General features: G+C 44.1%; 1 protein-coding gene, 17 non-coding genes and 1 pseudogene across 19 annotated transcripts; all 19 read right to left on the reverse strand.

Moving 5' to 3' along the window:
- Window positions 1-7,052: 7,052 nt before the first annotated feature.
- Window positions 7,053-12,494, reverse strand: LOC127345557 (probable esterase PIR7A). Of its 2 annotated transcripts, XM_051372043.2 has the most exons (3): window positions 11,991-12,485; window positions 11,757-11,894; window positions 7,053-7,679 (listed from the first exon to the last, which is right to left on the reverse strand). In XM_051372043.2, the coding sequence occupies exons 1-3, from the start codon at window positions 12,360-12,362 to the stop codon at window positions 7,392-7,394; spliced, it is 798 nt and encodes a 265-aa protein (XP_051228003.1). In that variant the 5' UTR covers window positions 12,363-12,485; the 3' UTR covers window positions 7,053-7,391. The 2 variants fall into 2 exon arrangements, with proteins under 2 accessions (XP_051228003.1, XP_051228004.1); XM_051372044.1 differs by lacking the exon at window positions 11,757-11,894 and having other exon boundaries at window positions 11,991-12,494.
- Window positions 12,495-18,151: 5,657 nt separating this feature from the next.
- LOC127346245 (small nucleolar RNA SNORD14) lies at window positions 18,152-18,299 on the reverse strand (annotated as a pseudogene).
- Window positions 18,300-18,358: 59 nt separating this feature from the next.
- Window positions 18,359-18,498, reverse strand: LOC127346321 (small nucleolar RNA snoR2/U65). The gene has a single exon (XR_007879489.1). It is a non-coding gene; the product is annotated as a small nucleolar RNA snoR2/U65 (small nucleolar RNA).
- Window positions 18,499-18,916: 418 nt separating this feature from the next.
- LOC127346323 (small nucleolar RNA snoR2/U65) lies at window positions 18,917-19,053 on the reverse strand. Its single transcript, XR_007879491.1, has one exon. It is a non-coding gene; the product is annotated as a small nucleolar RNA snoR2/U65 (small nucleolar RNA).
- Window positions 19,054-19,124: 71 nt separating this feature from the next.
- LOC127346394 (small nucleolar RNA SNORD14) lies at window positions 19,125-19,245 on the reverse strand. Its single transcript, XR_007879557.1, has one exon. It is a non-coding gene; the product is annotated as a small nucleolar RNA SNORD14 (small nucleolar RNA).
- A 55-nt stretch (window positions 19,246-19,300) lies between these two features.
- LOC127346324 (small nucleolar RNA snoR2/U65) lies at window positions 19,301-19,436 on the reverse strand. Its single transcript, XR_007879492.1, has one exon. It is a non-coding gene; the product is annotated as a small nucleolar RNA snoR2/U65 (small nucleolar RNA).
- Window positions 19,437-19,479: 43 nt separating this feature from the next.
- Window positions 19,480-19,659, reverse strand: LOC127346290 (small nucleolar RNA Z112). Its single transcript, XR_007879455.1, has one exon. It is a non-coding gene; the product is annotated as a small nucleolar RNA Z112 (small nucleolar RNA).
- An 83-nt stretch (window positions 19,660-19,742) lies between these two features.
- LOC127346293 (small nucleolar RNA Z152/R70/R12) lies at window positions 19,743-19,834 on the reverse strand. Its single transcript, XR_007879458.1, has one exon. It is a non-coding gene; the product is annotated as a small nucleolar RNA Z152/R70/R12 (small nucleolar RNA).
- Window positions 19,835-20,367: 533 nt separating this feature from the next.
- On the reverse strand, window positions 20,368-20,488 carry LOC127346395 (small nucleolar RNA SNORD14). Its single transcript, XR_007879558.1, has one exon. It is a non-coding gene; the product is annotated as a small nucleolar RNA SNORD14 (small nucleolar RNA).
- Window positions 20,489-20,543: 55 nt separating this feature from the next.
- Window positions 20,544-20,680, reverse strand: LOC127346322 (small nucleolar RNA snoR2/U65). Its single transcript, XR_007879490.1, has one exon. It is a non-coding gene; the product is annotated as a small nucleolar RNA snoR2/U65 (small nucleolar RNA).
- A 43-nt stretch (window positions 20,681-20,723) lies between these two features.
- On the reverse strand, window positions 20,724-20,903 carry LOC127346291 (small nucleolar RNA Z112). The gene has a single exon (XR_007879456.1). It is a non-coding gene; the product is annotated as a small nucleolar RNA Z112 (small nucleolar RNA).
- Window positions 20,904-20,987: 84 nt separating this feature from the next.
- Window positions 20,988-21,079, reverse strand: LOC127346292 (small nucleolar RNA Z152/R70/R12). The gene has a single exon (XR_007879457.1). It is a non-coding gene; the product is annotated as a small nucleolar RNA Z152/R70/R12 (small nucleolar RNA).
- Window positions 21,080-21,982: 903 nt separating this feature from the next.
- LOC127346288 (small nucleolar RNA Z43) lies at window positions 21,983-22,062 on the reverse strand. The gene has a single exon (XR_007879453.1). It is a non-coding gene; the product is annotated as a small nucleolar RNA Z43 (small nucleolar RNA).
- A 37-nt stretch (window positions 22,063-22,099) lies between these two features.
- Window positions 22,100-22,192, reverse strand: LOC127346275 (small nucleolar RNA R38). Its single transcript, XR_007879443.1, has one exon. It is a non-coding gene; the product is annotated as a small nucleolar RNA R38 (small nucleolar RNA).
- Window positions 22,193-22,353: 161 nt separating this feature from the next.
- Window positions 22,354-22,487, reverse strand: LOC127346316 (small nucleolar RNA snoR80). Its single transcript, XR_007879483.1, has one exon. It is a non-coding gene; the product is annotated as a small nucleolar RNA snoR80 (small nucleolar RNA).
- Window positions 22,488-22,551: 64 nt separating this feature from the next.
- Window positions 22,552-22,645, reverse strand: LOC127346289 (small nucleolar RNA Z157/R69/R10). Its single transcript, XR_007879454.1, has one exon. It is a non-coding gene; the product is annotated as a small nucleolar RNA Z157/R69/R10 (small nucleolar RNA).
- A 385-nt stretch (window positions 22,646-23,030) lies between these two features.
- LOC127346315 (small nucleolar RNA snoR100) lies at window positions 23,031-23,143 on the reverse strand. The gene has a single exon (XR_007879482.1). It is a non-coding gene; the product is annotated as a small nucleolar RNA snoR100 (small nucleolar RNA).
- Window positions 23,144-23,310: 167 nt separating this feature from the next.
- Window positions 23,311-23,383, reverse strand: LOC127346287 (small nucleolar RNA Z155). Its single transcript, XR_007879452.1, has one exon. It is a non-coding gene; the product is annotated as a small nucleolar RNA Z155 (small nucleolar RNA).
- Window positions 23,384-23,487: 104 nt separating this feature from the next.
- On the reverse strand, window positions 23,488-23,579 carry LOC127346273 (small nucleolar RNA R41). Its single transcript, XR_007879441.1, has one exon. It is a non-coding gene; the product is annotated as a small nucleolar RNA R41 (small nucleolar RNA).
- Window positions 23,580-27,907: the final 4,328 nt, after the last annotated feature.

Here is a 27,907-nt window from a genome sequence, read left to right on the forward strand (position 1 = left end):
GTGCCTGGCAAGCGCCCTCTCACGCCGATTGATGAAGAAGCTTTCCCAAGTCGGGCTGTAGTCGGGATGCCACTGGGGATTCCTCCGCTGCTCTGGCGTGAGCTCGAAGTAGTAGTGGTTCGTGATGGCCATCTCGCGCGCCACACCTAGAGGGACTGGAGGGACCGGTACGCCTCCGACGCTTAGCAACCAGCCGGTCGGGACGCGGTAGCCCGGCGGGCAGGGGTAGTTCGAGGCGCAAAGCGCCTCCGCCTCCCGGGGGGTTAGAGATGCGATGGAAGCCATGGGAGAGAATGATGAGGTTTGCAGATATGAGTCTAGATGTGATATGTAAATGGTGGCCAAGCCTACATATATATAGTGAAAAAATGGCGGGAAGACATAGGCGGGAACCGGTGGAAAGCGCGGGAAGAAAATAGGCGGGAAGATAGAGGCAAAGCTTTAGTACCGGTTGGTGGGTGCAACCGGTACTAAAGATGTCGGCATGATAAGGACGCCCTGCTCGATGAGATAAAGTATGTAGTGCACGACGCCCTGTCGGTGGGATAAGGACGCGTGGGTAACCTTTAGTACCGGTTGGTGTCTGCAACCGGTACTAAAGCTGTCGGCAGGATAAGGACGCCCTGCTCGATGAGATAAAGTATGTAGCGCACGACGCCCTGTCGGTGGGATAAGGACGCGTGGGTAACCTTTAGTACCGGTTGGTGGGTGCAACCGGTACTAAAGCTGTCGGCAGGATAAGGACGCACTGCTCGATGAGATAAAGTATGTAGCGCACGACGCCCTGTCGGTGGGATAAGGACGCGTGGGTAACCTTTAGTACCGGTTGGTGGGTGCAATCGGTACTAAAGCTGTCGGCAGGATAAGGACGCTCTGCCTATAAAAGGAGCATCGATACACCATGGGAAGCAGCTCAACAAGCCAACATGGATGGAGAGTTTCATCACCATGGATGGAGGAAAGGGTTGGGAAATCTCCCGTGGCGGAACTTGTCGAAGATGCCCTTGGTGCACACGCCCTATGGCATCTTCGGAAGTTCCGCCTCGGAAAAATTTCCCTGCAAGCCCGTGGAAGACTCCATCTCCTCTAACAATGTTGGGGAAAGGGTTGGGAAATCTCCCGTGGCGGAACTTGTCGAAGATGCCCTTGGTGCACACGCCCTATGGCATCTTCGGAAGTTCCGCCTCGGAAATTTTTTCCTGCAAGCCCGTGGAAGACTCCATCTCCTCTAACAGTGTTGCGGAAAGGGTTGGGAAATCTCCCGTGGCGGAACTTCTCGAATATGCCCTTGGTGCACATGCCCTATATATGGCATATTCGGAAGTTCCGCCTCGGAAAAATTTCCCTGCAAGCCCGTGAAAGCTACTTAACTAGTAAAACAAGCCAACCATCTCCATTGTTAATATCTTACATACAGTAACATCATTACACAAAAGTGATTTCCATATTGAGATACACAAGTTATGATCCATATATGTAGCTAGCTAGTCTTCTGAGTTTTCTTCGTCTGTTTCCCTTTCTTCTTACTGCGACGCAACCATGGACAATCTTCATTGTTTAAGATGATGCTTGGGTCAATTTTTACCTTGAAGGGTGGAATATCGTCAAACTTATTATAATCTTCTGACATGTCTGTCTTGTCCTCTACTCCCACGATGTTTCTTTTTCCTGAAAGAACTATGTGCCGCTTTGGCTCATCGTATGATGTGTCCTCTTGCCTTTCTTTTCTTTTTTTTGGTTTGCTAGACATATCCTTCACATAAAAAACCTGAGCCACTTCACTGGCTAGGACGAATGGTTCGGTGTCGTACCCTAGATTCTTGAAATCCACTGTAGTCATTCCGTGCATCGCGGGTCTACTGTACCCGTCTTTCAGGTTGAACCATTTGCACCGGAACAAAGGGACCTTGAAATTAGGTCCATAGTCAAGTTCCCATATCTCCTCTATGTACCCATAATATGTGACCTTGTTCCCATTGCCATCTTCTGCATCAAAGCGGACACCACTGTTTTGGTTGGTGCTCTTTTTGTCTTGGGCGAAAGTGTAAAATGTGTTCCCATTAATCTCGTACCCTTGAAAAGTCGATATAGTAGAAGATGGTTGCTTGGCCAACAAGTACAGCTGCTCATCATCGGTGACATTCATGAGACGTGTTTGCAACCAACCGCTGAAAGTCTTCATGTGTTCTCCATCAATCCAATCTTCACATTGCTCCGGGTATTTAGAGCGTAAGATATCCTTGTGTTCCTCTTTGTACGGAGCCAGCAAGATGGAATTATGTAGAACTGTGTAGTGTGCTTGAGTGAAAGAATGTCCGTCCATACACGTTGCTGATTTCTTTCCTAGCGTGCCTTTTCCACGCAGTCTCCCCTCATAGCGCGATTCAGGAACACCGATCGGCTTAAGGTCAGGAATAAAGTCAACACAAAACTCAATGACCTCCTCTGTTCCATAGCCCTTGGAGATGCTTCCTTCTGGCCTAGGACGGTTATGAACGTACTTCTTTAAGACTCCCATGAATCTCTCAAAGGGGAACATGTTGTGTAGAAATACAGGACCGAGAACGCCAATCTCTTCGACCAGGTGAACTAGGAGATGTGTCATAATATTGAAGAAGGATGGTGGGAACACCAACTCGAAGCTGACTAGACATTGGACCACATCCTTCTGTAAATTTTGTAGAGTAAGTGGATTGATCACCTTCTGAGAAATTTCATTGAGGAACGCACATAGCTTCACAATGGGTACTCGAACATTTTCCGTGAAGCCCCTCAATGCAACCGGAAGTAATTGTGTCATAATCACGTGGCAGTCATGAGACTTTAGGTTTTGAAACTTTTTCTCCGACATGTTTATTATTCCCTTTATATTCGACGAGAAGCCAGACGGGACCTTGATGCTACTCAGGACTTCAAAAAAGATCTCCTTCTCCTCTTTGGTAAGAGCGTAGGCGGCGGGACCTTGATACTTCTGCGGATTCAGGTTGTTTCCTTCGTGGATACTTTGCTGGTCCTGCCCTGCATCCGGTGTATCTTTTGTCTTCCCATACACGCCCAAGAAGTTTAGCAGGTTCACGCAAAGATTTTTCGTCACGTGCATCACGTCGATTGCAGAGTGAACCTCTAAGAATTTCGATAGGGTGGCTCCCAAAATATCGACTTCTTCTTCCACATGGGTACGTGTCCGTCAACATCATGCGGAACAGATTGTCCGCCGGGACCCTTTCCAAAGATCACTTTTAAATCCTTGACCATATCATATATAACTTCCCAGAGGGGCGGGTAGGCTTCGTTCGGTTATCTGCCTCACCTCCGAAATGCTTTCCTCTCTTTCTTACGTGATGTTGTTTTGGAAGAAATCGACGATGCCCTGTACACATTCTTGTTTCCCAAATAATTACTGTCAGTCTCACCTAAACAGTGTGTGCATGCATTGTATCCCTTGTTTGACTGCCACGAAATGTTACCAAGAGCAGGCCAATCATTGATGGTTACAAATAACAACGCTCGTAGGTTAAATTCCTTTTGTTCGTGCTCATCCCACACGGTACACCTTCGTCACGCCACAACTCTAAAAGTTCTTCAACCAATGGCCTCAGGTACACATCAATGTCGTTGCCGGGTTGCTTCGGGCCCTGGATGAGCACCGGCATCATAATGAACTTCCGCTTCATGCACAACCAAGGAGGAAGGTTATAGATACATAGAGTCACCGGCCAGGTGCTATGTTGGAGCTCTGCTCCCGAAAGGATTAAAGCCATCTGTACTTAGACCAAATCTTAAGTTCCTTGCGTCATCTGAAAATGACTTGAACTCTCTGTCGATTTTTCTCCACTGCGACCCGTCGGCGGGGTGTCTCGGCATCACATCTTTCTTACGGTCCTCTTTGTGCCATCGCAACAACTTGGCATGCTCTTTGTTCCGGAACAAACGTTTCAACCGTGGTATTATAGGAGCATACCACATCACCTTCGCAGGAACCCTCTTCACTGGGGTGGACTCACCCTCAACATCGCAAGGGTCATCTCGCCTGATCTTATACCTCAATGCACTACATACCGGGCATGCATTCAAATTCTCGTACTCCCGCGGTAGAGGATGCGGTCATTGATGCATGCATGTATCTTACGCACCTCTAATCCTAGAGGGCAGACAACCTTCTTTGCTTCGTACGTGCTAGAGGGCAACACGTTCTCCCTGGAAGCATCTTCTTTATTATTTTCAGCAACTTTTCAAATCCCTTGTCGAAGTACCATTCTCTGCCTTCCACTGCAGCAATTCCAGCGTGGTACCCAGCTTTTTCTGACCATTTTCGCAATTTGGGTACAACAGTTTGTTGTGATCCTCTAACATTTTCTCCAACTTCAACCTCTCCTTTTCATTTCCGCAGTTCATCTTCGCATCAAGAATGGCCCGACCCAAATCGTCATCCGGGTCATCAAAAATCGGCTCATCGAAAATGTGCTCTTCTTCAGCTTCGTCTTCCCCATTCTACTACCACCGTCTTCAGTGAATAAGGGATAGTTGTCACTATCCTCTTCTTCTTCGTTGTCTTCCAATATAACCCCTTTTTCTCCGTGCTTGGTCCAACAATTATAGCTGGGCATGAAACCGTTCTCCAGCAGGTGGACGTGAAGGGTCTTCGAGGTAGAGTAATCCTTCATATTCTTACAGGAACTACAAGGACAATACATGAAACCATTCGACCGCCTGTTTGCCTCAGCCACGTTGAGAAAATAATGCATGCCATTAATGAACTCGGGATGGCACCGGTCACCGTACATCCATTGTCGACTCATCTGCATTTTATATGTATATCAAAAATCATTAAATACACAACATCATGGATATATGAGTGACCAACTTAATTAATATTCAAGTTCATCACATAAAACTAATTGTTTTTTATAAAAAAGAAGAGGGGCTCACCGAGGTGGTACCGTGCCGGCTAGGGGACGAAGCTGGCGATCAACAGCGGTAAGGACGGGGATGATACTAATTAAAACATACAAAACATACCATAATTTCAGCTCAAATTGCATATAAAAAAATAAAATCACTAACTTAGGCATTTCATCGAACACCTTGCTTGCACTAGAAAAATAGTACGAGTTAAAACTACCAAAGAAATGAGCTAAATTAGGAACGCCAGAAGGAAGGATGATATTGCTAACCCTTGGATAGATGTATGCCGTTAATCTTGTTAAAATTGTGGAGAAAAATGAAGATTATTGGAGTGTGAGAGGTGCAAAATATTTGGAAATGTGAGAGGAGAAGGAGAATGAGATATGCAGGGGGTCGGGCGCGCGGCTGCGCGCTGATATAGGGCACAGACCCTTTAGTACCGGTTCCTTAAGGTGCAACCCTGGCCCCACCGTCCCACGCACGGAACCGGTATTAATGCCGCCTTTAGTACCGGTTCGTAAGGGAACCGGTACTAAAGGCTTAGATGGATGAGAGGTTTTCTACTAGTGTATTAAGAGGAGAGGAAAAAACTTAAAACAGATCGAGCGCTCAGAAGGCAAATTAGGGAGATATGATGCTGTTCTAGTAGATGAGATGAGTTGGGGAGAAGTATTCTTTGTGGTTGGTTCGTCATCTTCCTCCACTGGTACAGCAAATTAGAGAAACGGGAGCCCAAAGGAAGAAAGAGGAGAAAAAAATGGAGAGCTACCACAGCAAGAGGTGCCCCATTTGTTTAGTATCGTCAGAAATCAGAAGCATATGCTGATGCAGCTTCTAGCCCTATTGTACTTAGAAATTTATTGAAAAGTTTCGTTTCAATTCACTAATTCTACAATACTACGATCTCTCAAGAGAATTAAGACAGCTGACCAATATGCTTATCTGCAAGCCGCCTACGCACGACCAGATGCCACTCGTCGTGGATTCAGGAAGCGCTGGCGACCAGATGACGCGATCGCCGCTCGCCTGGGTTCGAAGACCCGCCGGTGGACGTTGAGCTCTAGTTTTCTCCCGCCTCTTGAAGTCTGCATCTTCGCCGACGCTACTGCGTACTGAGTGAAAAATAGAAGATGAGAGACAGAGGATGGGAGAAAGAGGAAGTGAGGCGAACGTACCTGCGGAAAGACTGCGCGATGACTGCGGCACCCGCTCCTTCTCTATCACGGCGCAGCCGCTGGTGTCTCTGTTGGGGATGTGGTCGAGGCCGCCATCTCCGTCGTCGACGCCTGCGCCGCAGGATGAGAGAGCGAGGAGGAGGTGAGGTCAGAGAGAGAGAGAGAAAAAAAACGAAGGAAGGAGGAAGCGGTCCTCGCCAATGGATGTTGAGATGTTTTGGTCCTTGCCGCAGGTGTCGACACTCGACAGCAGGCCTCACGGGCGCCCGCGCCGCTCAGACCCCGTGCTGACGTCTCCATTCTCAATGCGTGAAGATCTAGGTCTCCTGGTGAAAAATCGTCATCGCGACCACCGATGCGGCTGTCTCGCCGTCTTCTTAGTATTGTGCGGCGGAGGAGGTGGGCCGCGCGAGACATGGAGAACGACTTCATCTGAGTGCATGGACTGTCGTCCGTCCAGCTTGACCTCCCTACTGGAGCGTCAGCCAAGGCAACGCGGGGGCGGCCGACCGGGTATGGCACAGACGATGAATCGGCGGTAACTCGAAAAGGGGCCCAGCGACCTAGGGAGGAAGAGGAGGCTTGTCATGCCAGTGGATGCATCGGGAGGAAGAAGATGGGAGAGATGGAAGAGGGGGGACAAATTTGGCCCGTGGGTTCCGAGCCCGATGCAATGCGGTGGAGTTTTGGATGCTACAACCACACACGTGAGGTACCCGGAGTAACACACAATCAAAGCAGTGGGAAGAAAAATAAACACAACTGCACACGTGTTGGCAGCAAATGAACTTTCTGTTTTCCCAAAAAATCCTACAGAGCACCAAAACGAACCTGGGAAACACCACCGGAAATCAAAGCAGTCAAAATACACACCGTGTTGCAACCATGCTAATTCTTAAAGAGCCCCAAAATTCTGAGAAAAAAGAAGTTTGTTACCCTTTAATATAGTAGTTATTCTATAGGAAAAAAAGATTAGATCATACCTGGGGAAAATTTATTTTGATACAATTAAAGAGAATTCATCTTCTCATAGAATTCAACTAGGCATGACATGACATCCAATCATATACTTCTTCTATTTCTATGTTTTTTCTATCCTATAAATCAAATTTTCTCTAAGTTTTCAGTGAGAAAATCCGATCTTGGTGCCTCTCCGGAAGATCTCAGCCGGCCGGCAGCACGATATATATACAGTACATAATCCAATTTCTGATTCAGTTAAATATGAAACCCCAATATTGTCTTATATCTCGATCAATGGACACAAGGTAGCATCTTATGTATGTTGACCATCGAGGCAACTATTCATTCTCAGCCATACTTGTTAGCGATCCTGAGCAGAACGTCGCAGAGCTCCTTGGGTCTCGAGCACATGGCCATGTGGTCAGCTCCGGCGATCTCCTCGGCCTTAGTGCCGGGGCTCAGGTCCACCATCCAGCGCTGCATCTCCTCAGACATGCAAGCGTCAGCCTTGACTACCACAAACACCTTCTTCACGGACCCGTAGTTGACCTCGGTGAGCAGCGTCTTATCCTGCATGATCGGGTCGTCCACGAATTGTCTGCCCACTCTCATCAGCATAGTGGCCAGCGCCAGATCCTGCAGAACCACCGTCAACATTACCATGTCATGTAAATCCAATGTTAAGAAAATCGGTAATCGTTAAGTGCTCGACCGGCTTGGGATTAGAGATTAATCGGAATTCAGACGATTAACTGATTTAATCAGTCGACTATTAATCGGTGCAACCTACACAAATTAGCACTTAAAAAAATATATAAGAAAAGTAATAGTATATGAGCCTCTATATGTCTCTCTCTACTTCTCTAAAACCTAAAATCCTAGAAAAACTTGTACGCTTCTCCTCCATGACCTAATATTTAAGGTCAGGAGCGAATCAGGATCCACTAGCCGAAGCCGCGTTCCTTCCTTCCACTTCTTCTCCTCTCACCTCTGAAGTTCATATTCTCCCACAACCTACCTAGGGTACGACCCCTCTTACACCTCAACCACCTAACCTATTGAAGGCGTCCTCTAGTTCCTGGACGAGCTCCTCATGGTGATCGAGCTCCTGTATCTGAGGTCTAGAAAACTATGAGTAGCTGGTCTGGGAGCGCAAGAAACTATTTGACAACAGTGGAAATGAAGCTACTGGAGGCTGCAATCAAGCAGGAGCTTCGCAAAATCTACTTTATTGGGGAGGGGTAGCGCATGTATTAGCGATATATATTGAAAATATTGTAACTTTTTTGACCAAGTGTGGTAGTTAATTGAGAAAATACCTAGTAATCGGACTTTCAGACTGATTAATCGGGCTAAAAGATTAACACAAGAGATTAATGGTAATCGACACGGTCAAGCACCTAGTAGCGATTAATCGGCCTAGTAATCGTTGAATCGGCCTAGTTTTTGGTAAATCTATACCTAATAATAAAGGAGCTAAGGTTTCTGCCAAAAAGTTTCTCCCTTCTTGGATCTGTCCTTCTTGGAGAAGACGCAGGATTGATTTCCGCCCTTGCAGAGGCAGTGGTGGAGCCGGACAGGTGGTGTACGCCCGATGCAGAGGCCCTGCCCCACGATTCTCCCGATCCAGGTGTTCAAGATCGTGCAGGGCCGCCGGAGAACTGTGTCAGGCAAGGTAGTTCACTAGGATGTGCACTGCGCCTTTGGAGGCACTCGGCGACGACGACTCGTCCCCAGTCTATACGGTGCTCTCCCGGAAGCAGGACGGTAAGTCCGCCGTGGCTCGCCACACCTCGCGTGCAGGCCCTCGCTCAAATTGACCCCATGGCAAAATCTGTTAAGCAGATCCAACTTCTCGTGCGAGTACTGAAGTGCTTGTCAGAGTGAACTAATTTTACATCTGTTTTTGTTCTCTACTCTCTAGATTGGCGTGGTAATTAGCTTTGCCATCGAAGTCTACCGTTGGAATATTTAGAATCTACATGTTCTGGTGCAGAGTGTGTTCTCTGAATTGGCGACAAAGCAGCTAGCTTAAATCGGGAGTGATTGGATGTTACTTCTACTGGATATGAGCGAACCTGGTTCTGAACTACTACTCAACCTACAGGCGCGGATGCGGTGCCTCTACTTTGATTTTTCTCTCTCGCTTTTGCTGATACATTGTTGTAGATAGTGCCTGCAGAATATATATATGATAATCGTATTATGTTTCAGAAGTAATCTCATGTAGATATAGTTAGTCAAATCTTACTTTTAATGGAATTTGGTTACTTCCCCTATTTTTGGTCAGATCTGTTTGTATGTCTGATGTACCTTTATTGATTACTTAAAAATGGCAGCTATAGCTATACTTATTTATTACTTAGATATGATTGGGAAGTTAACAATCTTGTGCTAGAAATGTTCTGAGCGAGCATGTGATAGTGAAACCAGATGTCAAAAATTGTTAATCGAGCATATCTCTGATGATGGTATACAACCAAAATCACTCAGCCAATAAGATGCTTATGTTGTATAATTTTTCTTTTCAACTAATGCACACTATTTAGTTTGAAACCGTTGTAAGGCACCCGGTGCAACGCACAAATAAAGTGTTGTTGGCAAGTGGAAGGAGCATGGAGGCAACAAAACTGTGACAGCAGGCTGTGGAGTCCAGGTACATCTCGGTCTGCTTTACAGCTGTTGGTCGGACTTTCTTATTCCTCTTCTCTGAACACACACAATAGTTTTAGATTTAGTCTCATCACAAAGGACAGTGGTGTCATGTTCATGCATCCCGTGAGACTTTGATAATGTAAGTGTTCATGAATTTTCCTCATAGGTTCGAATATAAAAAAATAGCAAATATTCCCGAATCCAAGAGACTAGAATAATCCCCCAAAAAAAGATTAGCGGGCATGTTCTATTAAAAATTCGATCAAATTTTGAGAGATGTTGGCGATGGATGGAAAGGTTCCGCTGCAACGCGCGGGCATTTTCCTAGTAGACTAAATAGTAATAGGTCGTACCTAGATCTTAGGCGATTGAGATTTATTAAATCTCGGTTGGCTCATGTTATTTTATTATTTATGACATTGAACTTATTTTCGTGAAAAAATTGTACTAGGTGAACAATTTTGACCTCACAAACAAATAAAAAATATAATGGACCAACAATTTTTTAGGTCGTAAACAACAAATTTGTACAGTGTGAATAATTTTTTGAGTTGGACCCCACTTGCAACTGCCATATAAATCTAATAGCTAAATTGATTGACTGAGACTTAATAAAACTAGGCCTTGATTTCCAGCGATGCCGATAGAATGTTAGAACATATGAGACAACGCAAAATCTATATTTTGGTTTTTGCGATGACGTGGGCTTAGCTCAGTGGTTGGGTCGCAGTGGCGCACCCTAATGACCGGAGTTCGAGCCCTGTCTGGGATGAATTTTCAGAATTGTCACGCCAAGTCCCGCTTCTAGGACGATGTTGTTAGGATACTTGTCAGTATTTACTAGGAGTTTAGTGTAGATAAATAACTAGAACACACTATGGTGTGGCTATGTGCCCCCTTTGTTCATGACTGATTCGGTATTTCAACACGTCATTGGATGAGAGATTCTAAGAACCGTGGTAATTAAGTTGTTGCTATCGCCATGGTTTAATAAAGCTTGAGAGACATATCACTAGCATAATACTGAAAACGAGAAGTGACCATCGGTTCTTGACTTGTATCTAAACATCCATCCAACTAAATTGTTGGCCAAAATGTACAGATCAATCCTTCTGTTGTTGATTAGTTTACAATTGTTTAATTAAAGTCGAATGGAATAAATTAATAAGTCTTGGCTGCTATGTCATGTGTTGTGTACTGATTTTTAGATGTGTAGGTAAGGTGATATGGGAGTGAAGATTTGTGTGGTGGACGTAGTTCGTGTAGTTTCTAGATGTAGCCCTGAAGCTTCAGCATAATCTTCTGATGATCGAAGGATGTAGTTTCCAATGCCGGCCTTCTGAACGTTCTATAGATTCAGCATGAATACGATGGTTTTTTAGGTTTTATTTGGGTTTTATCTAGCGCACTAGTAGTTTCTGAAAAAAAATGGGATGCATTTTTTCTGAACTCTGGGTGTAGTCCCGGTTTGTCGAGTGCATTATGGCTGTTAGGTTTTGAACTTTTCCGGGATGAATTTTCTGGATTTCAGGATATACTCGAGCATGGCAATTGCATGTTCTGTAACTTCTTAGTTTCTAAAGTATTTTTTAATGTAGTTTCTGAAGTTCACGGTTTAGTTTCACCTTGTTGTGCGTAGGTTTATAAGTTGCTGTTAATTTGCGAGATTTTTTTGGATGTACCTTTTGAAGCCCAGGATGTAATTCCAGCTTGTTGCATGCACTTCGTATAACTTGTTAATTTCTAACGTTTTCGGGATGTATACTCTGAAGTGCATGGTGTAGTTTCAGCCTGTTAATTGCATGTACTTTAGATAGCTTGTTGGTTTCTGAACTTTTTCCTAATGTAGTTTCTCAAGTCTGTCATTACTTGCAATAATACAGTACAAAGCTCAGACGTGACTATGGTGGAATTGGTTATTAACTTTTTTTTAGCTTTTTGGAGCCATATAAACTGCTGATCTAGTTTGTAGGCATCGATCTGGGGATAGAGAAGGGGACGGTGGCTGGAGCTATGCGTGTACTAAATCGGAAAATTCCAAATTTGATTGATAATTACCTTGGCTGAGCTTCGCTCGTACAGTTTAGCTGCCAACAATTCGGGGCCAAGAACAACTGCAGCTCGAGGGCCTTGATCGGTGTTGAGAACCACCCTCTTGCTGTCCATGAAAAAATCGGGTTTGATCCGTCCCAAGATCTAGCAAGATTAATTCACCGAGAATTATCTATCGTCATCACCATAATCATCACGACCAGTACGTCGCCTATTTTCACTGCTCGATCGATTGCTCACCTCCTCCAGGGTGAAACCCAGGCGCGTGCCGGCGCACGGCATGACGGCGGTCAGGAATACGGCCACGGCGACCTTGCGCGGGAACCTCTCCGTGGCGAGCGCGACGCTGAGCCCGCCCAGGCTGTGCCCGACCAGGACCAGCCTCTCGACCTCGCCTGCGCCGGCCACGGCGTCGAGCAGCGGGCGCGAGTAGTCCTCGAAGGACGACACCTCGTCCATGCGCGCCGGGTGCGCGCCGGACGCGGCGAGGTCGAGCGCCGTGACGCGGTGCCCCGCGGCGCGCAGCATCGGCACCAGCTTGTACCAGCACCAGGCGCCGTGGCAGATGCCGTGGACCAGGATGAAGTGCTTGCCGCTGCTGCTCCCCTCCATTGAATTGCACCTCCGTCCTCCGCTGAGGGATTGCGACGTCAGTGACTATACTCGGAGAACGATGCCACCGTCCTGTTTCTTGAAGTGGAGCGAGGGTTCGACACTGCACTGCAACAATGATGTAAGCAGACAAATACCTGACCGAGAACGCGTGGCAATCATACTCCTAACTGATTTCCCTGAAGCATTATCTCCAGCAAGAAAAAACCAACAGAGATACGGCATGTGAGGAGTCCCGCTCTGATGCCGACACGTAAATCTTTTTTCCTAGAAAGTGGGCTCTGCCCATCTAGCTTTTATGAAAATAATAAGGATCTATTTGATTCACATGCCTGGAAAAATATAGAAACAAGAAAAATATAGGATTGCAATGGCATGCACATTATAATCCTTACAAGAATTCATATCATCTAAAATTTGTTCGATTCCACCACAGAAAGATCCAAGGATTTTCAAAAAAAAAATGGTACAAATGGATGTTAGATTCTGAATTAAATCTAGTGCAAAGGATTGCTTGGAAAAAATTCTTGTGAAAATCAATCCTGAAAATCAATCAGCTATCATAGAATTTTTTTTATATTGGATATAATCCTGCAAATTTCCTTAGTAAATCCTTTGAATCAAATGAGCAGCTAGCTAATCAAGATTTTTAGGGTGTGTCTAAGTCTTAGTCAATTGAGACTTAACTTATGTCTCAGTCAATGTGTTTCAATGTAGATCTAAACAAAGTACAAACAGCATTAAACACGAATCTTGAAGAACAAACAAAATCCAACAATAGAACACGTGACTGGGATATAAGCTACGTCTCAGCTAGCTGAAATCATCGATCACACTAGAAAATCATTCCAGAAATCTGAGTGTGGCTTCACCGCCCGTCACTTGTATGTCAGCCCCGCATGGTGAGAGGACTCACTTTGTCCCGCCTTTCTCCAGAAAATACATGAGGTCAGACGCTTTGTCAAGAACATGCTGCCATTATAAAATTGCAGTGTGACTTCATGGTAAAATGAAAATTCTATATAAATCCTTATATTTCAGAGTTACTACAGGTTCAGGCAGTCCATCAGTACCCGCAAAAAAAAAGGCAGTCCATCAGTGTTCATAACGTTTATGGCTTGGAGCATATCTCAGGTGTGGTAAAGTGACCTCTCACTTTCTCTTCTTACTATCATGTCTTATTTTCATGATCAACATCACAATTGATTTTGTAATTTCTAATTTGCATTGTCTATTCTGATGATTGCGTTAAGATGTATTGTCTGGATATACAGAGTTCACTCTGAAAGCATGTTGCAGCTTGCAAAAAATGTTTGGCTTATTTTTTCGATAAAGAGCATATATTAATATCGTAAAGATACCAATTACACCTAGCCTCTAAAACAACATCATGCCCTAATTACATAAAGGATGCACACAACTAAAAAAAGAGAAAAGAAATACAAAAAAAAGAAAGGTCCCGCTAGAGAGATCCATAACTTGAAACAGCAACACTGACACCACCAACGCAATACCAGAAGCTCAGCTTCTCCATAAGCGACGCCTTCAAGAAGGAAATAGTGCACAAACATTGTCGTCGCCCGATCATAGATCTTGGGTTTTCACGTTGAAAAAAGCCATCTCTCTCAAAACAATGCCTTCAACAAGAACATTGCTAGGCACAACCAATTAAGACCAGAACTTGAATTTTCACCCTGAAAGATAAGACTATGAACTTCTCATGTGCGGTCGCCCCCACATACCAGTCGTTGTTAAAAGTCATGAATCGTCAAGCCAATTCCACCTCAATACCAAGATCCGGCCATCATAGCTATTCCACCAATCTTGGTTTGATGATCTTGTTCGTTAGCGCCATGGAAAGAAAACAAGCTCCATGATATTAAAAGTCAGCAGAGCTTTGAAGCACCTCCTCTGAAACCAAGGGAGATGTGCGAATAATGCCTCTGAAACCTCACCTCATATCCTAAAAACTACAACATCCTCATCTGCCCATCGGCACACCAAAAAGATATCCTAGGATTTTTTTCAGCCACCCTCCTCCCATCTTGCGTTGGGGCACCCCATCTCCTTCTTTTTGCATATCCCTTGCACTTCAAAGCCTACTCTACTATACTTAACCATCGAGCATTGTGGGTCCGATCGGTAAGGGAGATGTGCAGACGATGAAGGGCATGGAATCGTGGATCGTCGCAGCTAGGGACTCCTTGTCACAAGAGAAGATAACATGGTAACAAGGGAAGAAATAGATCAATATGAGCAAAGAATAATGCAAAGCCTTTTGTTTGTCTTAATTCACTTTCCATATCAATTTTGTGCTATTTTCATGTATGTATATAACACAACTTTGTTTTTTTAGAGAAATAGCAGGATTTTGTTGCAATCTTTATTAATCAAATCACGGCTACATCGATAATTAATATATAAGCTATTAAATTCAAGCGGGTCATCTACCCAAACACATGCCTTCATTTGGTTGATTGCGCATATGCTAAGTCTTGAGAGAGCTTCAAGTAGATGCTATTGCTAGACTACATATGATGCTTAGTTGATCTAGAGCAGCTGTAGATAATTCAGTAACCAAATTACGTATTTCTTTTCTTTTTGTTACTGTGGAAATTAAATCCAATCAATATGCAGTATAATGTGAACCATCGCGTGTGATTTTAAGAAATTGGCAGCTACTTTAGATGCATATATCTGCTATTTTTCTATAGATATCGAGGTGTGATTTTCTCTAGAGATGTTTCGTGTGACCAACCTAGCAGATCTGTGGATGATGATGATATGTTTCTTCTTACATTTTTTTCTTTGTGATATATTTTCTAAGTTACACTTTTGTGCAGGTCGTCCTGGTATTGGTAATTCTATTAAATCATCTTTGGCAGTCCCCGCTGATTTTGTTTTCATAACCTTGCTAAATTCATACAATGGGCACTCCATGTGGGCAATTGTCCAGCACCTATGGGCACAATAGAAGGAGAAGCAAACCCCACATGAAATTCTATATCCGCTAACATGGTATTGATGACTACGTCCAATCCTATTGGTGCTATATTTGATGTTATTTCAGGTATGCTTCACTGAAAAGTAACATCAGTTTTGTTTACCTTATAAAAAATCATTTGTTCATTTATATTTTGTTGGGAAAATGTGGCAATGAGAGTAAAGTATTCTTAAGAGTGCCCTGACTTGGCACGTGAGTCGTTGGATCGCAAATGGAGGGCAAGATCTAGGCACTGTAGCTAAATATTGTAGCGAGGTACTATCGCAATGGTAATGTAGCAATCAACCTTGTAATTGGGTAATCCTATAGCTACACTGTAACATGAGATATGGGGTGTTCATTTTAGATCCAGCGGTTAAAAATCAGCCCAAGTCAAGGGTATCGTAGCTCTCTGACTTGGCTTAACCAAGTTAGAGAATCTGGAGAGCCTTGTACAATACCACAATTAAAAATATTGTTATTTATTTGGCAATGATTAGAAACAATGGTATTAATACTGCATTTTCCTCAAACTATGATGTTTTTGAAATATAAAAAATAGCCTAGGACCTCTTTATGCGGAAAGTGACTTTGACACATGGGCACCAATGCTCTCATCACTTTTAGATTTTTTAAAATTTTAAAATCTCACGTTTCCATTTCAAAAAATTATGACATTAAATATATAGATAGATATATACAGTTGGGGTGTATGCAAAAAAGTCCCATAAAAAATACTTTGTATTTTGAACAATATAAAAAGACAAATTTCTGACAGGAAATGGTAGTAAAATAGTATTGCAACCGTGTATCCCTTTGTCCAAAATTTGTCTTTTTTGTATTTCCTAAAATTTAAAGTATTTTTTACCGGGATTTTTGCATACACTTATGAATGTATCTATCTAGATATTTCACGTCATAACTTCTTAAAATATAAAAATATGAGGTTTTTTAATTTTTAAAAAGATAAAAGTGGAGGTAGTACTGGTGCCTATGTGCACCAAATCCCTATCCCTCTTTATATGAAATTGAGAAAGTTATAAAATTACGGTGATTGTCCATGCCACATGGAAGATAGGGAGAGACGAATGATGGCCAACACCAACAAGTTGAGTACACAGCCTCTGCATCGTCTCCTTGCAAAGAAAAATACGATTGTTGATGCTTCACTTCCACGTAGTATGGTTATTTATGTTGTCTAGTTTATATTTATGTTCATGCAACATGTTGATGGACACTCCAAATTTAAGTTACATTTTTATCCCGAAAGAGATGAGCGGCCTACCCTCTTTAGTATAGAATATTGTTTCTACTCCACATCTAAAAAACCATGTTGAATTAGTTTTTAGTATAGAATATTATCACAATATGTGGGTGAGTGAAATTTTATGGTGTGACAAAGCTGCCAGAGTTGAACAAAATTTAGAGGAAGAATCTTTTCAGTGACTATCGACGTTATTTTTAAAATATTATTTCATGGAGCCATGGCAACACATGGACAGGCATCTTTGACAAAGAAAGAAAATTATGGAGCCATGGAAACACATGGATATTACACTAGTTTCAATACAAAGCAAATAGTTTAAACTCACCACACAAATGCAACCTAGAATCTGCAATCACAACAACTTACACATCTCACTTGATGAACACTCAACACCGAAGGCATCAAATAAACAATACAAAGGTTCCCTGGTAGCCCACATCAACTCAACAATGCTTCAGGGATGCATATAGTAGGTGTTCCTTGCACACTATTATCGGGTTTACAGGCACAAAACTCTCTGTACACACAAACCTCATAGTTTCTCACAGCCAAACAAAGTAGAAATAGTCAAATAAGTTGCTTCTATAGAGCCAGAGATAGCAGGATGTTGCCAGCTGCAAGCAAAAGTGCTGTAAACATTCCACCTACTTAGCCCTCTCATTCTAATCATCAAAACCATCCATCATTTTCCCGTTTGTGCTCTATCTTGTTGCGCCTCATCTTTTTTGGTCAGAAACTGTAGCCAGAGAAGCCTTCTTAGCAGTACGGTTCAGCTAGCAAGGCAAACGACTACATCTACCATGAACAAGACGAAATATCAATTTTCATTCCACTTCTGCAAAGCTAACTTTGCGAACATATCATCTTCACAAAATAATCATTCCATTAGTCAAAACATCCAATGGCAAACCCAAAAGCATCCAGAAGACCGGACAAGCAAGTTCAAGACAAAATTTCAAACAAAATCAATAGAGAGAATGACAAAATGCAACGGTCGCGCCATAAGTAAAATGAACAAGGCTAGAGGGGCGCTAGGTCCACCCATGAAAACATCACTTCAGGTTACCTAGATAGGACAATAAGCATAGTGGGAAAGGTTTGCCATCCATTTGGCATGACTATAGAAGTATGTTAAGGGAATCATCATCCAAGAAATTAAATGGCAGCCAATGGCGGACATACCTAGTCTAAGACCAAATATAAACCTTCTCCAATGGCGGACATACCTAGTCTAAGACCCAATATAAACCTTCTCCATCCTCAAGACATCCAACGAACTAAGCATTAGCTCTCTAGCATGGTTAGAGGAAACCTCTGCCAATGTTTTGAGAAACAAGCCTTGCTCTATCAAGGAATTGAATAACCTCCACCTCATCATATCATCAATTATGAAGACAAAGAGAGCCATTTCGGGGCAATCAATGCAACAAAGGCAGAATTATGCCAATGCCTAGCATATTGCATCAAACCACTTTAGGTCTGGTAAATCCAAAAGACAAATAGCAAACTAAAGAGTACATTAAAATGGAGATATTAGCAAGGCTCAGACATCCAAGGAAGGAACTAGCAGCACTAGTTCTCAAGCCTGGCTGGGCGAAAGCTCTTGCTAGAATTCCCTGGCTGAGCGAAAGCCTGGCGGCAACTGCGAATGTTTTGAGAAACAAGCCTTTTTCTATCCTCATCGCAAAGAATTGAGTTGCCCACATCCAAACCAAATACAAGAATTGCTAGCCTACTAAAAGATTGTAGTGTAATCACAAAAAACGGCTCTGTGTAACCATAGATTTGCAGCCACAGGTTCCTATCAAATGTGAAAGAACTTCCTCTTGGCACAATGTAGCATCTCCAGTCAAGGCATGTGGCTACCAGAGACGTGGCATCGGGCCCAAATAAAGAGCAACCAAATAGCAGAAAGAAAACTAGATAAAACCAGTTTAAAATCAACCAGGTGTGAAAGCTGTACCATCCAGGACATAACCAGAGGTTATGACCAAGGATGGACAATTACAATCAAAAAGAAGCAGCAGCTGCTACAGTAACATACAACAATTCAGAACCATGAGATACCATAAGAACAATTATGTGGTTCAAAACAATTACGTTACATGCAATTTCAAAACCATGAGGTACCATATAAGAAGACAAATATGAAACAGGACATAGACAACCTGAGCCTGGCTGGGCGAAAGCTCTTAGGCGGGAACTGAGAATGTTTTGAGAAACAAGCCTTAGTTCTATCATCATCACCAACAATTGAGTTGCCCACATCCAAATCAAATGCAAGAATTGCTAGCTTACAGATTGTGGTGTAATCACAAAAAATGGCTCTGTGTAACCATAGATTTGCAGCCACAGGTTCCTATCAAATGTGAAACTTCCCCTTGGCACAATGTAGCATCTCCAGTCAATGCTTGTGGCTACCAGAGACGTGGCATCAGGCCAAAATAAGAGCAACCAAATATTAAGATAGAAAACATCCAATAAATCCGTCAGAGACCCGTTTAAAATAGAATGGCTCAGACATCCAAGGAAGGAATTAGCAGCACTAGCTCTCAAGCCTGGCTGGGCGAAAGCTCTTAGGCGGCAACTGCGAATGTTTTGAGAAACAAGCCTTAGTTCTATCATCATCACCAACAAGTGAGTTGCCCACATCCAAATCAAATGCAAGAATTGCTAGCTTACAGATTGTGGTGTAATCACAAAAAACGGCTCTGTGTAACCATAGATTTGCAGCCACAAGTTCCTATCAAATGTGAAACTTCCCCTTGGCACAATGTAGCATCTCAGTCAATGCTTGTGGCTACCAGAGAAGTGGCATCAGGCCAAAATAAGAGCAACCAAATATTAAGATAGAAAACATCCAATAAATCCCTCAGAGACCCGTTTAAAATCACGCACGCAGCTGAATCAAGCCAGAGCAAATGGTATCCCATCCTAGACCAAACCACAGAGGTTATGATAAAGGATGGACACTTACAACGGCAGAGAAGCAGCTGCTGTTTACAGTGTCATACGGCACTTCCTGGTCAAGAGCTCTTCACTGAGACAACTATAACAAAGATAAAGGAAAGCAAATGAAGCAATAAACAAACAGCATAGATGGAATTGAGAGGAATAGATGAATCAAGACAATGCTCAGTGGAAAGAGAAGTCGTTTTTGGTTTGTGGGCTCATGGTGACAATTGCCACCACTCAAAAACCTATATGAATCATCATCACATCGCGAATCATATAAAACAAATCAAATGGATGGAAGAGAAAAACATAGAGGCTCCAGTTTGTAAGGATCAATCAACTGTGAAGGAGCTGGCCTCCCCAAATTCCACTATGATCCTATTGGACCTGAAACATCACCAGCCAGCCTACATAGCATCTCCAGATAGTACATGTGACTGCCTAAAAAATGGCAACAGATAATCCTACAATTTGATTTAGAGTTACAAGAGACACTACAATAGGCAACATTCAACATGACATTAAATCCTACAATTTCAGAAACCATAACATGGCAAACTTGCAAAGATAATTAATTTTCAAAATTGTTTTTAGCAGATTTTATATTGGTACAAAGGGAGAATTAATTCTTTAATAGATCAACTTGTAAAAAAATCAAAATAGAGAAATGACACATAATTTGGAGACAACTCTTCAACAGCTGCGAAGCAGACAGTAATATAGTTTGACACAGATTTATATCAGCATTGGCAGTTAAGGTCATCAGCTAGGAGCGAAAAAACTGAACTGGAAAATTAGAATGGCTCAGACATCCAAGGAAGGAATTAGCAGCACTAGCTCTCAAGCCTGGCTGGGCGAAAGCTCTTAGGCAGCAACTGCGAATGTTTTGAGAAACAAGCCTTAGTTCTATCATCATCACCATCAAGTGAGTTCCTCACATCCAAAGCAAATGAAAGAACTGCTAGCTTACAGATTGTGGTGTAATCACAAAAAACGGCTCTGTGTAACCATAGATTTGCAGCCACAGGTTCCTATCAAATGTGAAACTTCCTCTTGGCACAATGTAGCATCTCCAGTCAATGCTTGTGGCTACCGGAGACGTGGCATCAGGCCAAAATAAGAGCAACTAAATATTAAGATAGAAAACATCCAATAAATCACTCAGAGACCCGTTTAAAATCACGCACACAGCTGAATCAAGCCGGAGCAAATGGTATCCCATCCTAGACCAAACCACAGAGGTTATGATAAAGGATGGACACTTACAACGGCAGAGAAGCAGCTGTTGTTTACAGTGTCATACGGCACTTCCTGGTCAAGAGCTCTTCACTGAGACGAACTATAACAAAGATAAAGGAAAGCAAATGAAGCAACAAACAAACAGCATAGATGGAAGTGGGAGGGATAGATGAATCAAGGCAATGCTCAGTGGAAAGAGAAGTCGTTTTTGGTTTGTGGGCTCACGGTGACAATTGCCACCACTCAAAAACCTAAATGAATCATCATTGCATCACGAATCAAAAAAAACAAATTAAATGGATGGAAGAGAAATCAATCAACTGTGAAGGAGCTGGCCTTCCCCAAAATCCACTATGATCCTATTGGACCTGAAAAATCATCTGCCAGCCTACATAGCATCTCCAGATAGTACATGTGACTGCCTAAGAAATGGCAACAGATAATCCTTCATTTTGATTTAGAGTTACAAGAGACAGTACAATAGGCAACATTGAACATGACATTAAATCCTACAATTTCAGAAACAATAACATGGCAACCTTTAAAAGATAATTAATTCTCAAAATTGTTTTTAGCAGATTATATATTGGTACAAAGGGAGAATTAATTATTTATTAGATCAACTAGTGAAAAACAATAACAAACAATATTTGGAGCCAAATTTTAGACAGCTGCGAAGCAGACAGTAATATAGTTTGACGCAGATTTTTATCAGCATTGGCAGTATAGCAGATTATATATTGGTACAAAGGGAGAATTATTTCTTTATTAGATCAACTAGTGAAAAATATTTAAAATAGAGCAATAACAAACAAAATTTGGAGACAAATTTTAGGGCTCCTTTGATTTAAAGGATAGGAAAAGCATAGGAATAGGAAAGCCATAGGATTGGAATGACATGTCTATTTGAATCCTATAGGAAGATGAAGTGTGTTTGATTGTAGCAAAGGAATTTTTTCATGCGGTATGAGCAAATGCTTTTTTCCTATAGGAATTAGACTACAAGATTCCCATAGGAATTTTTCCTATAGGATATGTTCCTATGAATCAAACAACATGTATAGGAAATTTTCCCATAGGAACCAAATCCTATACAATTCCTATGCTTGTCGATATATCTAGTTTAATCAACAGCAACAAATCATTAAATACAATGAAAACAAATATATACACATAGGACTCAGAATTTGGGTAGTCGGCAAGGCAAACAAATGCCAGTTACGACGAACGAGACCAAATATCAATCATCCCAGTCCAGTATACGAAAGTCAAAACAACAATGTCCAATGAGGTGGATGTGTCAGATTATAAAGTATACTCAGCACCCTTCCGAAGAAGTAAGACAGGGATAACTGTATTTTACTTGTGATATCATCATCCACATATATTCAACAAAATAAGCTTCAGGCTGAAATGAGTATCGCATAATTTTGAAGAATCTATCTAAAGAACTTATGACAATGTCGCCAGAGCCAACACTTCCACTTTCAAAGTTCAACCTACTTTATTTTATATATAACTGAACCAAATAGTCAAAATAAACATTTAATTATACGTGGCGTTTCCAAGATCAGCTGGCACAATGAAAGCCACCAATCAGGATATACCACACATCAAAGAATCGGGTGTCGCGTCCGAGCCATTACACCATGAGGAACTTAAATCATCCTCTGGAATTGGTAATGGACCCATGACACCTTAAAAGACAAGGTCGATCAAATCTAAAACAAACAGATTTGGTAAATCCTGGAGCTCAGACAGCCAAGGGTTTGTCTTCAAATACTACAGAAGTGGCAGTATCAGAAACTCTAGTCCACAATGTATCATCACAGCTCAAAAATCATAATAAGACACTACAAACAGAGACGAATGAATGAATACAAGAACAATAATAGATTGATCGATGCTACTTGTTTTCAAATACTACTTAAAACGTACTGCATCTCAAACAACTGCCTATCCCTATCTTCTGAATAATTTGATATTTGAGCATTGAAGTCTATTACCACAGTACTAAACAATTCGGCTAGGTGCACAGTCAAAACGAACGCCAACAATCAGATTATTTCCAACGTTGCCATGCACTTTCCTGTGTAAAGTATTTCCTAGCTTTTCTTCCTACCATGTAAAGAATAACAGAAACTGACTGCAGTCTACCCATTAGAAGCAGGCAGGGCCGTGCGTTGTGCAAACGCTGCAGGATGTTTAAGATGGTATGAGTAAACAATGTGCGTCAAATCCAGGCCCGCGAGATCAAAGCCCGAAAGCGTCAGGGCGAGCAGACATGCAGACCAAGTTCAGTCAATCTCCGTGAACATTACCATGCTTCCTTCCTCTTCTCATCCAGAGCATCGGCTTGTTGTGCACGGACGGCATTATTAACAATAAGACAAAACGGGACATACTAGCACGAAGTCTATTCAGATTAGGATTTCGCATCACCAATAGAAGAGGTGAAGAATTAGAGGAACATGAGAAAAGATCAGTTCAGCAAAGATTTCAGGAGTTGATCAGATAATTGTAGTCTGTAATTTTAGTCAACACGATTTTCTGTGAAAGGTTATCATCACATCAACTCGACAAATCTTGCGATTTTCCAACAGTAATTAAAGGGCAAAAAAGAACCAAAGAAAATTACGAAAGCATCTAGTAGCAACAGATTGCAGAAGTTACAAAGATCTTAGAAGGCTCAGACAAATAGATTGGTTTCTCTGCAGAGGGATCGAGATCCTTCAGAAAATAGGTAGGTATTTTTCATCATCACAGCCTCAGATTAGATCTAACAACGCAGGCAGAAGAGGGAAAAAAGATCGAACGAGCGGAAGATTTTGGGATGCAAGGAAAATCGCCGAGCCTTGCGAACCAGAGGACGATTTGCACAGGATGCCGGAGGCGGCGAAAAGAGAGGGACGAGAGCGTCTCCTATATAACGGTGCTGGTGGGCTAGGGTTTCCCGAAGCAAACATAAGCTCAGCTTGTTGGGTTCGTATTGGACCGGCAAGTTAGCATATTGGGCCTGACTTGTTATAACGTTGGGCTGGGCCAGTTTAGACGCTGGACCTGGACCTAATAGTGCGCCAACCCAGAAGCGGAACTCATCGGCTACTCCATAAACGCTGGGTATCTAACATGGCATGCTTGCCCGCCTCACCTACCCTACACAGCTTAGAGCATTTCTAGCCTAGCCCGAAAAAACGCAAACCGAAAAGGAAGGATTCAGTCTCCCGAAAACGAGAGTTTGTCCGTTTTTAGCAGTGGCGCAGAACAGAAACCGTAAAACACGAACTGAAAACATGTAATCGGAAATCTCGCGGGAGAATTCATCGATGAACACAAATAGACGATAGTTGTTGCTCCGATTGAGCACCAAACACTACATAATTCAAACTAATAACGTAAATTAACTAATATCCGCAGCAGCGCGATCTAATTTTGCCCAAAAATCGGCCAGGCGGCCTCTACGCGCGACGTCGGCGGTGGTGGCGGTGGAAGGCGAGGCGGCGGATGCTTGGAGCTCCTAGTCGTCGTCGAGCTCGACGATCTCCTGCTGGAAGCGGCGGGCGCGTTCTTCACGGCGCGCCGCCTCGTATTCCTGGACCTGCCGGACGGCGTCGGCCTCGTCGCGGCGCCAGCGTCGACGGGCCTCCGCGGCGGACACGGCCGCCACCTGAGCGACAACCGCGTCCTCCTCCTCGTCGTCGTGGACATAGTCCTCGGCGGACACGACCGTCACCGCCGTCTGCGCGACGACAGCCAGCTCCGCCTCCTCCTCCTCTTCTTCCTCCTCCTCCTCCTCCTCTGACTCTTCCTCCTCCGACTCCTCCTCTTCTTCCTCCGACTCGAACCAACGGAGGCGTCGCGAACCGCCGGTGGAGGACCCCTCGCCTCCTAGCGCGTACTTGGCGAGCTTCCCCGGGGGCGTGAGCCCCCTGTTGGTCCACCGGCGGGCGCTGCGCTTGCGCGCGCCCTCCGAGCGGACCCATTTCCGCCGCTCCTCCTCGGTGCGGAATACGGGCGGACGCGGCGGCGACTCCCCGCCACCCAATCCGGCGGCTGGGCTGCCAGCACCTCCACGGGAGGCCATCGTGCGGCAGAGGTTGGAGGTGCGGTGGCTGGCTGCGCGTGGATTGCTCGTCGGAGCGGGGGACTGGCGGCGGCGGAGGAAGAGAAGACGGCGGAGGGGAGTAGGGTTTGCGACCCGAACTCCCCTCGGCGAACCCTTTTAATAGGGGTCATGCGGCGATTTGTTCGGGCCCCTGAACTTCCAATTCGGGTCGGCCCACTTTTTCGGGCGCTGATTTGCGCCAGTTTCGGCCCGAACCCGTAAATCCGCCGGAAAAGTTCGGTTCCGGTGGGATTTACGGGCTCTGTTAGAGATGCTCTTAGAGCATCACTGACTAAAAATTTTGCCTCTAGTTTTTCCTCCGCCGGACGCTGTATTATGCAGCGCGTGCTCTGGCGCGTAATACGTTCCTCCGTCGAATAATGTATTATGCAGCGCGCAGAATGGCGAAAGTTATTATGCAGCGTGTGACAGCCGGCGACGGCGGCGCGAGCGCCTCCGCCTGCTCCCGCGTCCACACATCGTGGAAATTCATTGTGCGGCGGCAGCGGCCGAGGCGCCATGCGACGGCATCGTAGGCGCGGGCCGCCTCATGCGCCGTCTCGAACGTGCCGAGGCGGATGCGCTCCTCGCAGGAGCGAATCTCTGCGTCGAAGCGGCCGCTTGGCCGCACACGAACGCCGCGGTAGCCGGAGGAGGAGCGGCAGGAGGCATCGCATCGGCAGAGGCGGAGCGACAGTGCTCGTGCGACATGGGAGGCAGAGCGATGCGCGAAACGGTGGAGCGACACACGGGCGGTGAAGTTTCAGCGGCGCGCGTGTCGTTTATAGCGCGCGCAGTAGCCGAAGCGGCAACTTTCCCGCGCGGGATAGCGCAGAAGAGTGGGCGCGGCAAATCTTTTAACGCGCGCAGCGTTTTCGTGCGCCCGCTGGAGGTTCACGCGGGCTCCCGCGCGCACCAAACTAGCGGTTTATTTAGCGCGCACGTCTTTTGTCGCGTCTGTTGGAGATGCTCTTAGTGGTCGTATCGGTCACTGGTAAGCGTGCAACGTCGTATTTTGCTGGCGTAGCCTACATCTGACCCCACGTGTCAGCCACTACCGTTTAGAGGGGCTATTTTTGAATAACAAAAATTTAATGGGCTAAATTGAAAATTTTAAAAAAGGAAAAGGAATCTGCTGACGAGGATGAACCTCGGAGGCGTGACCTGCAGGGTGACACCGCCTTGTAGAGGAGCGTGGCGCGGAGGCACCACCCCTGCACCACGCGCCCGCGTCGTGCTATGGTCGCTCGCTACCGGCTAGAAAGGGCACGGCAAGAAACGCCAGGCCAATGCGACAACCACTACAGGAATGGGGCTATATGCCGAGGGCCGGGAACCCTCGGCGTAGCATGCTTTGGCCCTCGGCGTAGGCTATGCCGAGGGCCGCCCTCGGCATAGCTCCTCGGCGTGTAAGTCCCTCGGCAAAGGCACTATCGCCGTCGGCGTAGCCCGCCCCTCGGCGTAGCACGCTACGCCGACGGCAAAACCCTCGGCATAGACTTTTAAAAAATTCAAATTTCCCGTTTCCAAAAAAATTCAAAAAAAAAAATTCGAAAAAAAAATATTTTTTTCTATATGCCGACGGCAAAACCCTAGGCATAGACTTTTAAATTTTTTAAAATTTTAATTTCTTTTACACAATTTTTTCCTTTTTTTCTTTTTTTTACTTGTTTATCTTTCACCCAATACACTCTTAACTCTAACTACACTTAATCTTATGTCAAATTACAATCATGGTTAAACTTCCCAGTCGGTCACCCATCCTCACACTACTCCAGCCTCAGCACGCTTAACTTCTTGGTTCCATTCGGATGAGCTTCCATTATAGAATTGACACCTCTTGCTGATAATAATAGCATATCAACCCTATTAACCCTTGAACCGTGATGCACACTTCTTTATTTTTGAATCCCAAACAATTACTTAAGTAGACAACAATGAATATATATAAGTAATAATAATATTGAATTCAAATAAAAATAAAATGATTTTATTTTTTGGTCTTTTTTCTATTTAATATTGAATAATTAATATCTTTAAATCGGAAAATCAAAATTCCACAAATAATATGTCTAAATCGATCAGAAAAATGAGAGGAATCTAAATATAACATATATATCATCATTTGAACCTAAAAATTAGAGGAATCCAAATATGACGCCCAATTTGCCATGTGGCCAAAACAGCCCCCTCGCGAGATGCGAAATGGCCGTATCGGGCGGGCTGGTGCACCGTTCGCCAACACGCTAAACGGACAAAAATTAGCACATAAAGTGATGTGTTATAGACATAAAAACATTTTTTGCGGAATTTATTGAGCGACGGAAAGTGTACCCCTAGTTCAAATCCGGTCAGTTTCCAGCGGATTCGGCGGGACACCGCAGGAAGCCGCATGGATTCCCAGATAGCTAGCGCGCACATATGACATGTGATATGTGGTGCGAAGGCGGTGTCCTACCACTACGCGGAGGTCTCGCGCAATACTAAAATGCGCCTCATGTAGCTGCTTCACAAAATAAACCCGTTTTGGCACCCCGAAAATGAAAAAACCATCGCCCATCGGTCGGATTGGAAATCCGCTCCCGGGGCCTTGCTTCCCATCCTAGGGACCACGCACATGCCAAATATGGCCTCGTTCCGACAAACTATGCGGTGTCACGGGCCGTTTCCTACTCATTTGCCCTAAAAGCCATAGAACTCCGGACGTGATAGCCCTGTTTGTGAAGGGTTTTCCAAAATAATTGCCGTATCCTAATTCTGACTTTTGGAGTAGTTACTAGAACACATAAAATGACGCCATGCGGCTCCGCGGGATTTTCTGACTTTGTTTAAATTGTCATTTGGCCAAAACGGGCCCCCACGGAGATGCGGTATGTCCGTACCGGGCGCGCTGGTGCACCCGTTTACCATCGCGCTAAACGGACAAAAATTGGCACATAAATTGATATGTCATAGACCTAAAAACATTTTTTGCGGAATTTATTGGGCGACGGAAA

Source organism: Lolium perenne, chromosome 3 (assembly GCF_019359855.2).
Source record: "Lolium perenne isolate Kyuss_39 chromosome 3, Kyuss_2.0, whole genome shotgun sequence".
NCBI classification, from domain to species: Eukaryota; Viridiplantae; Streptophyta; class Magnoliopsida; order Poales; family Poaceae; genus Lolium; species Lolium perenne.

Excerpts from the sequence above, each read along its gene's own strand:
- LOC127345557 (XM_051372043.2), bottom strand. The coding sequence starts at position 12,362 with ATGGAGGGGAGCAGCAGCGGCAAGCACTTCATCCTGGTCCACGGCATC. Across the intron at positions 11,895-11,990 it reads TGGGTTTCACCCTGGAGGAG|ATCTTGGGACGGATCAAACC; the intron begins GTGAGCAATCGA and ends TAATCTTGCTAG. Across the intron at positions 7,680-11,756 it reads ACGAGCGAAGCTCAGCCAAG|GATCTGGCGCTGGCCACTAT; the intron begins GTAATTATCAAT and ends GTGGTTCTGCAG.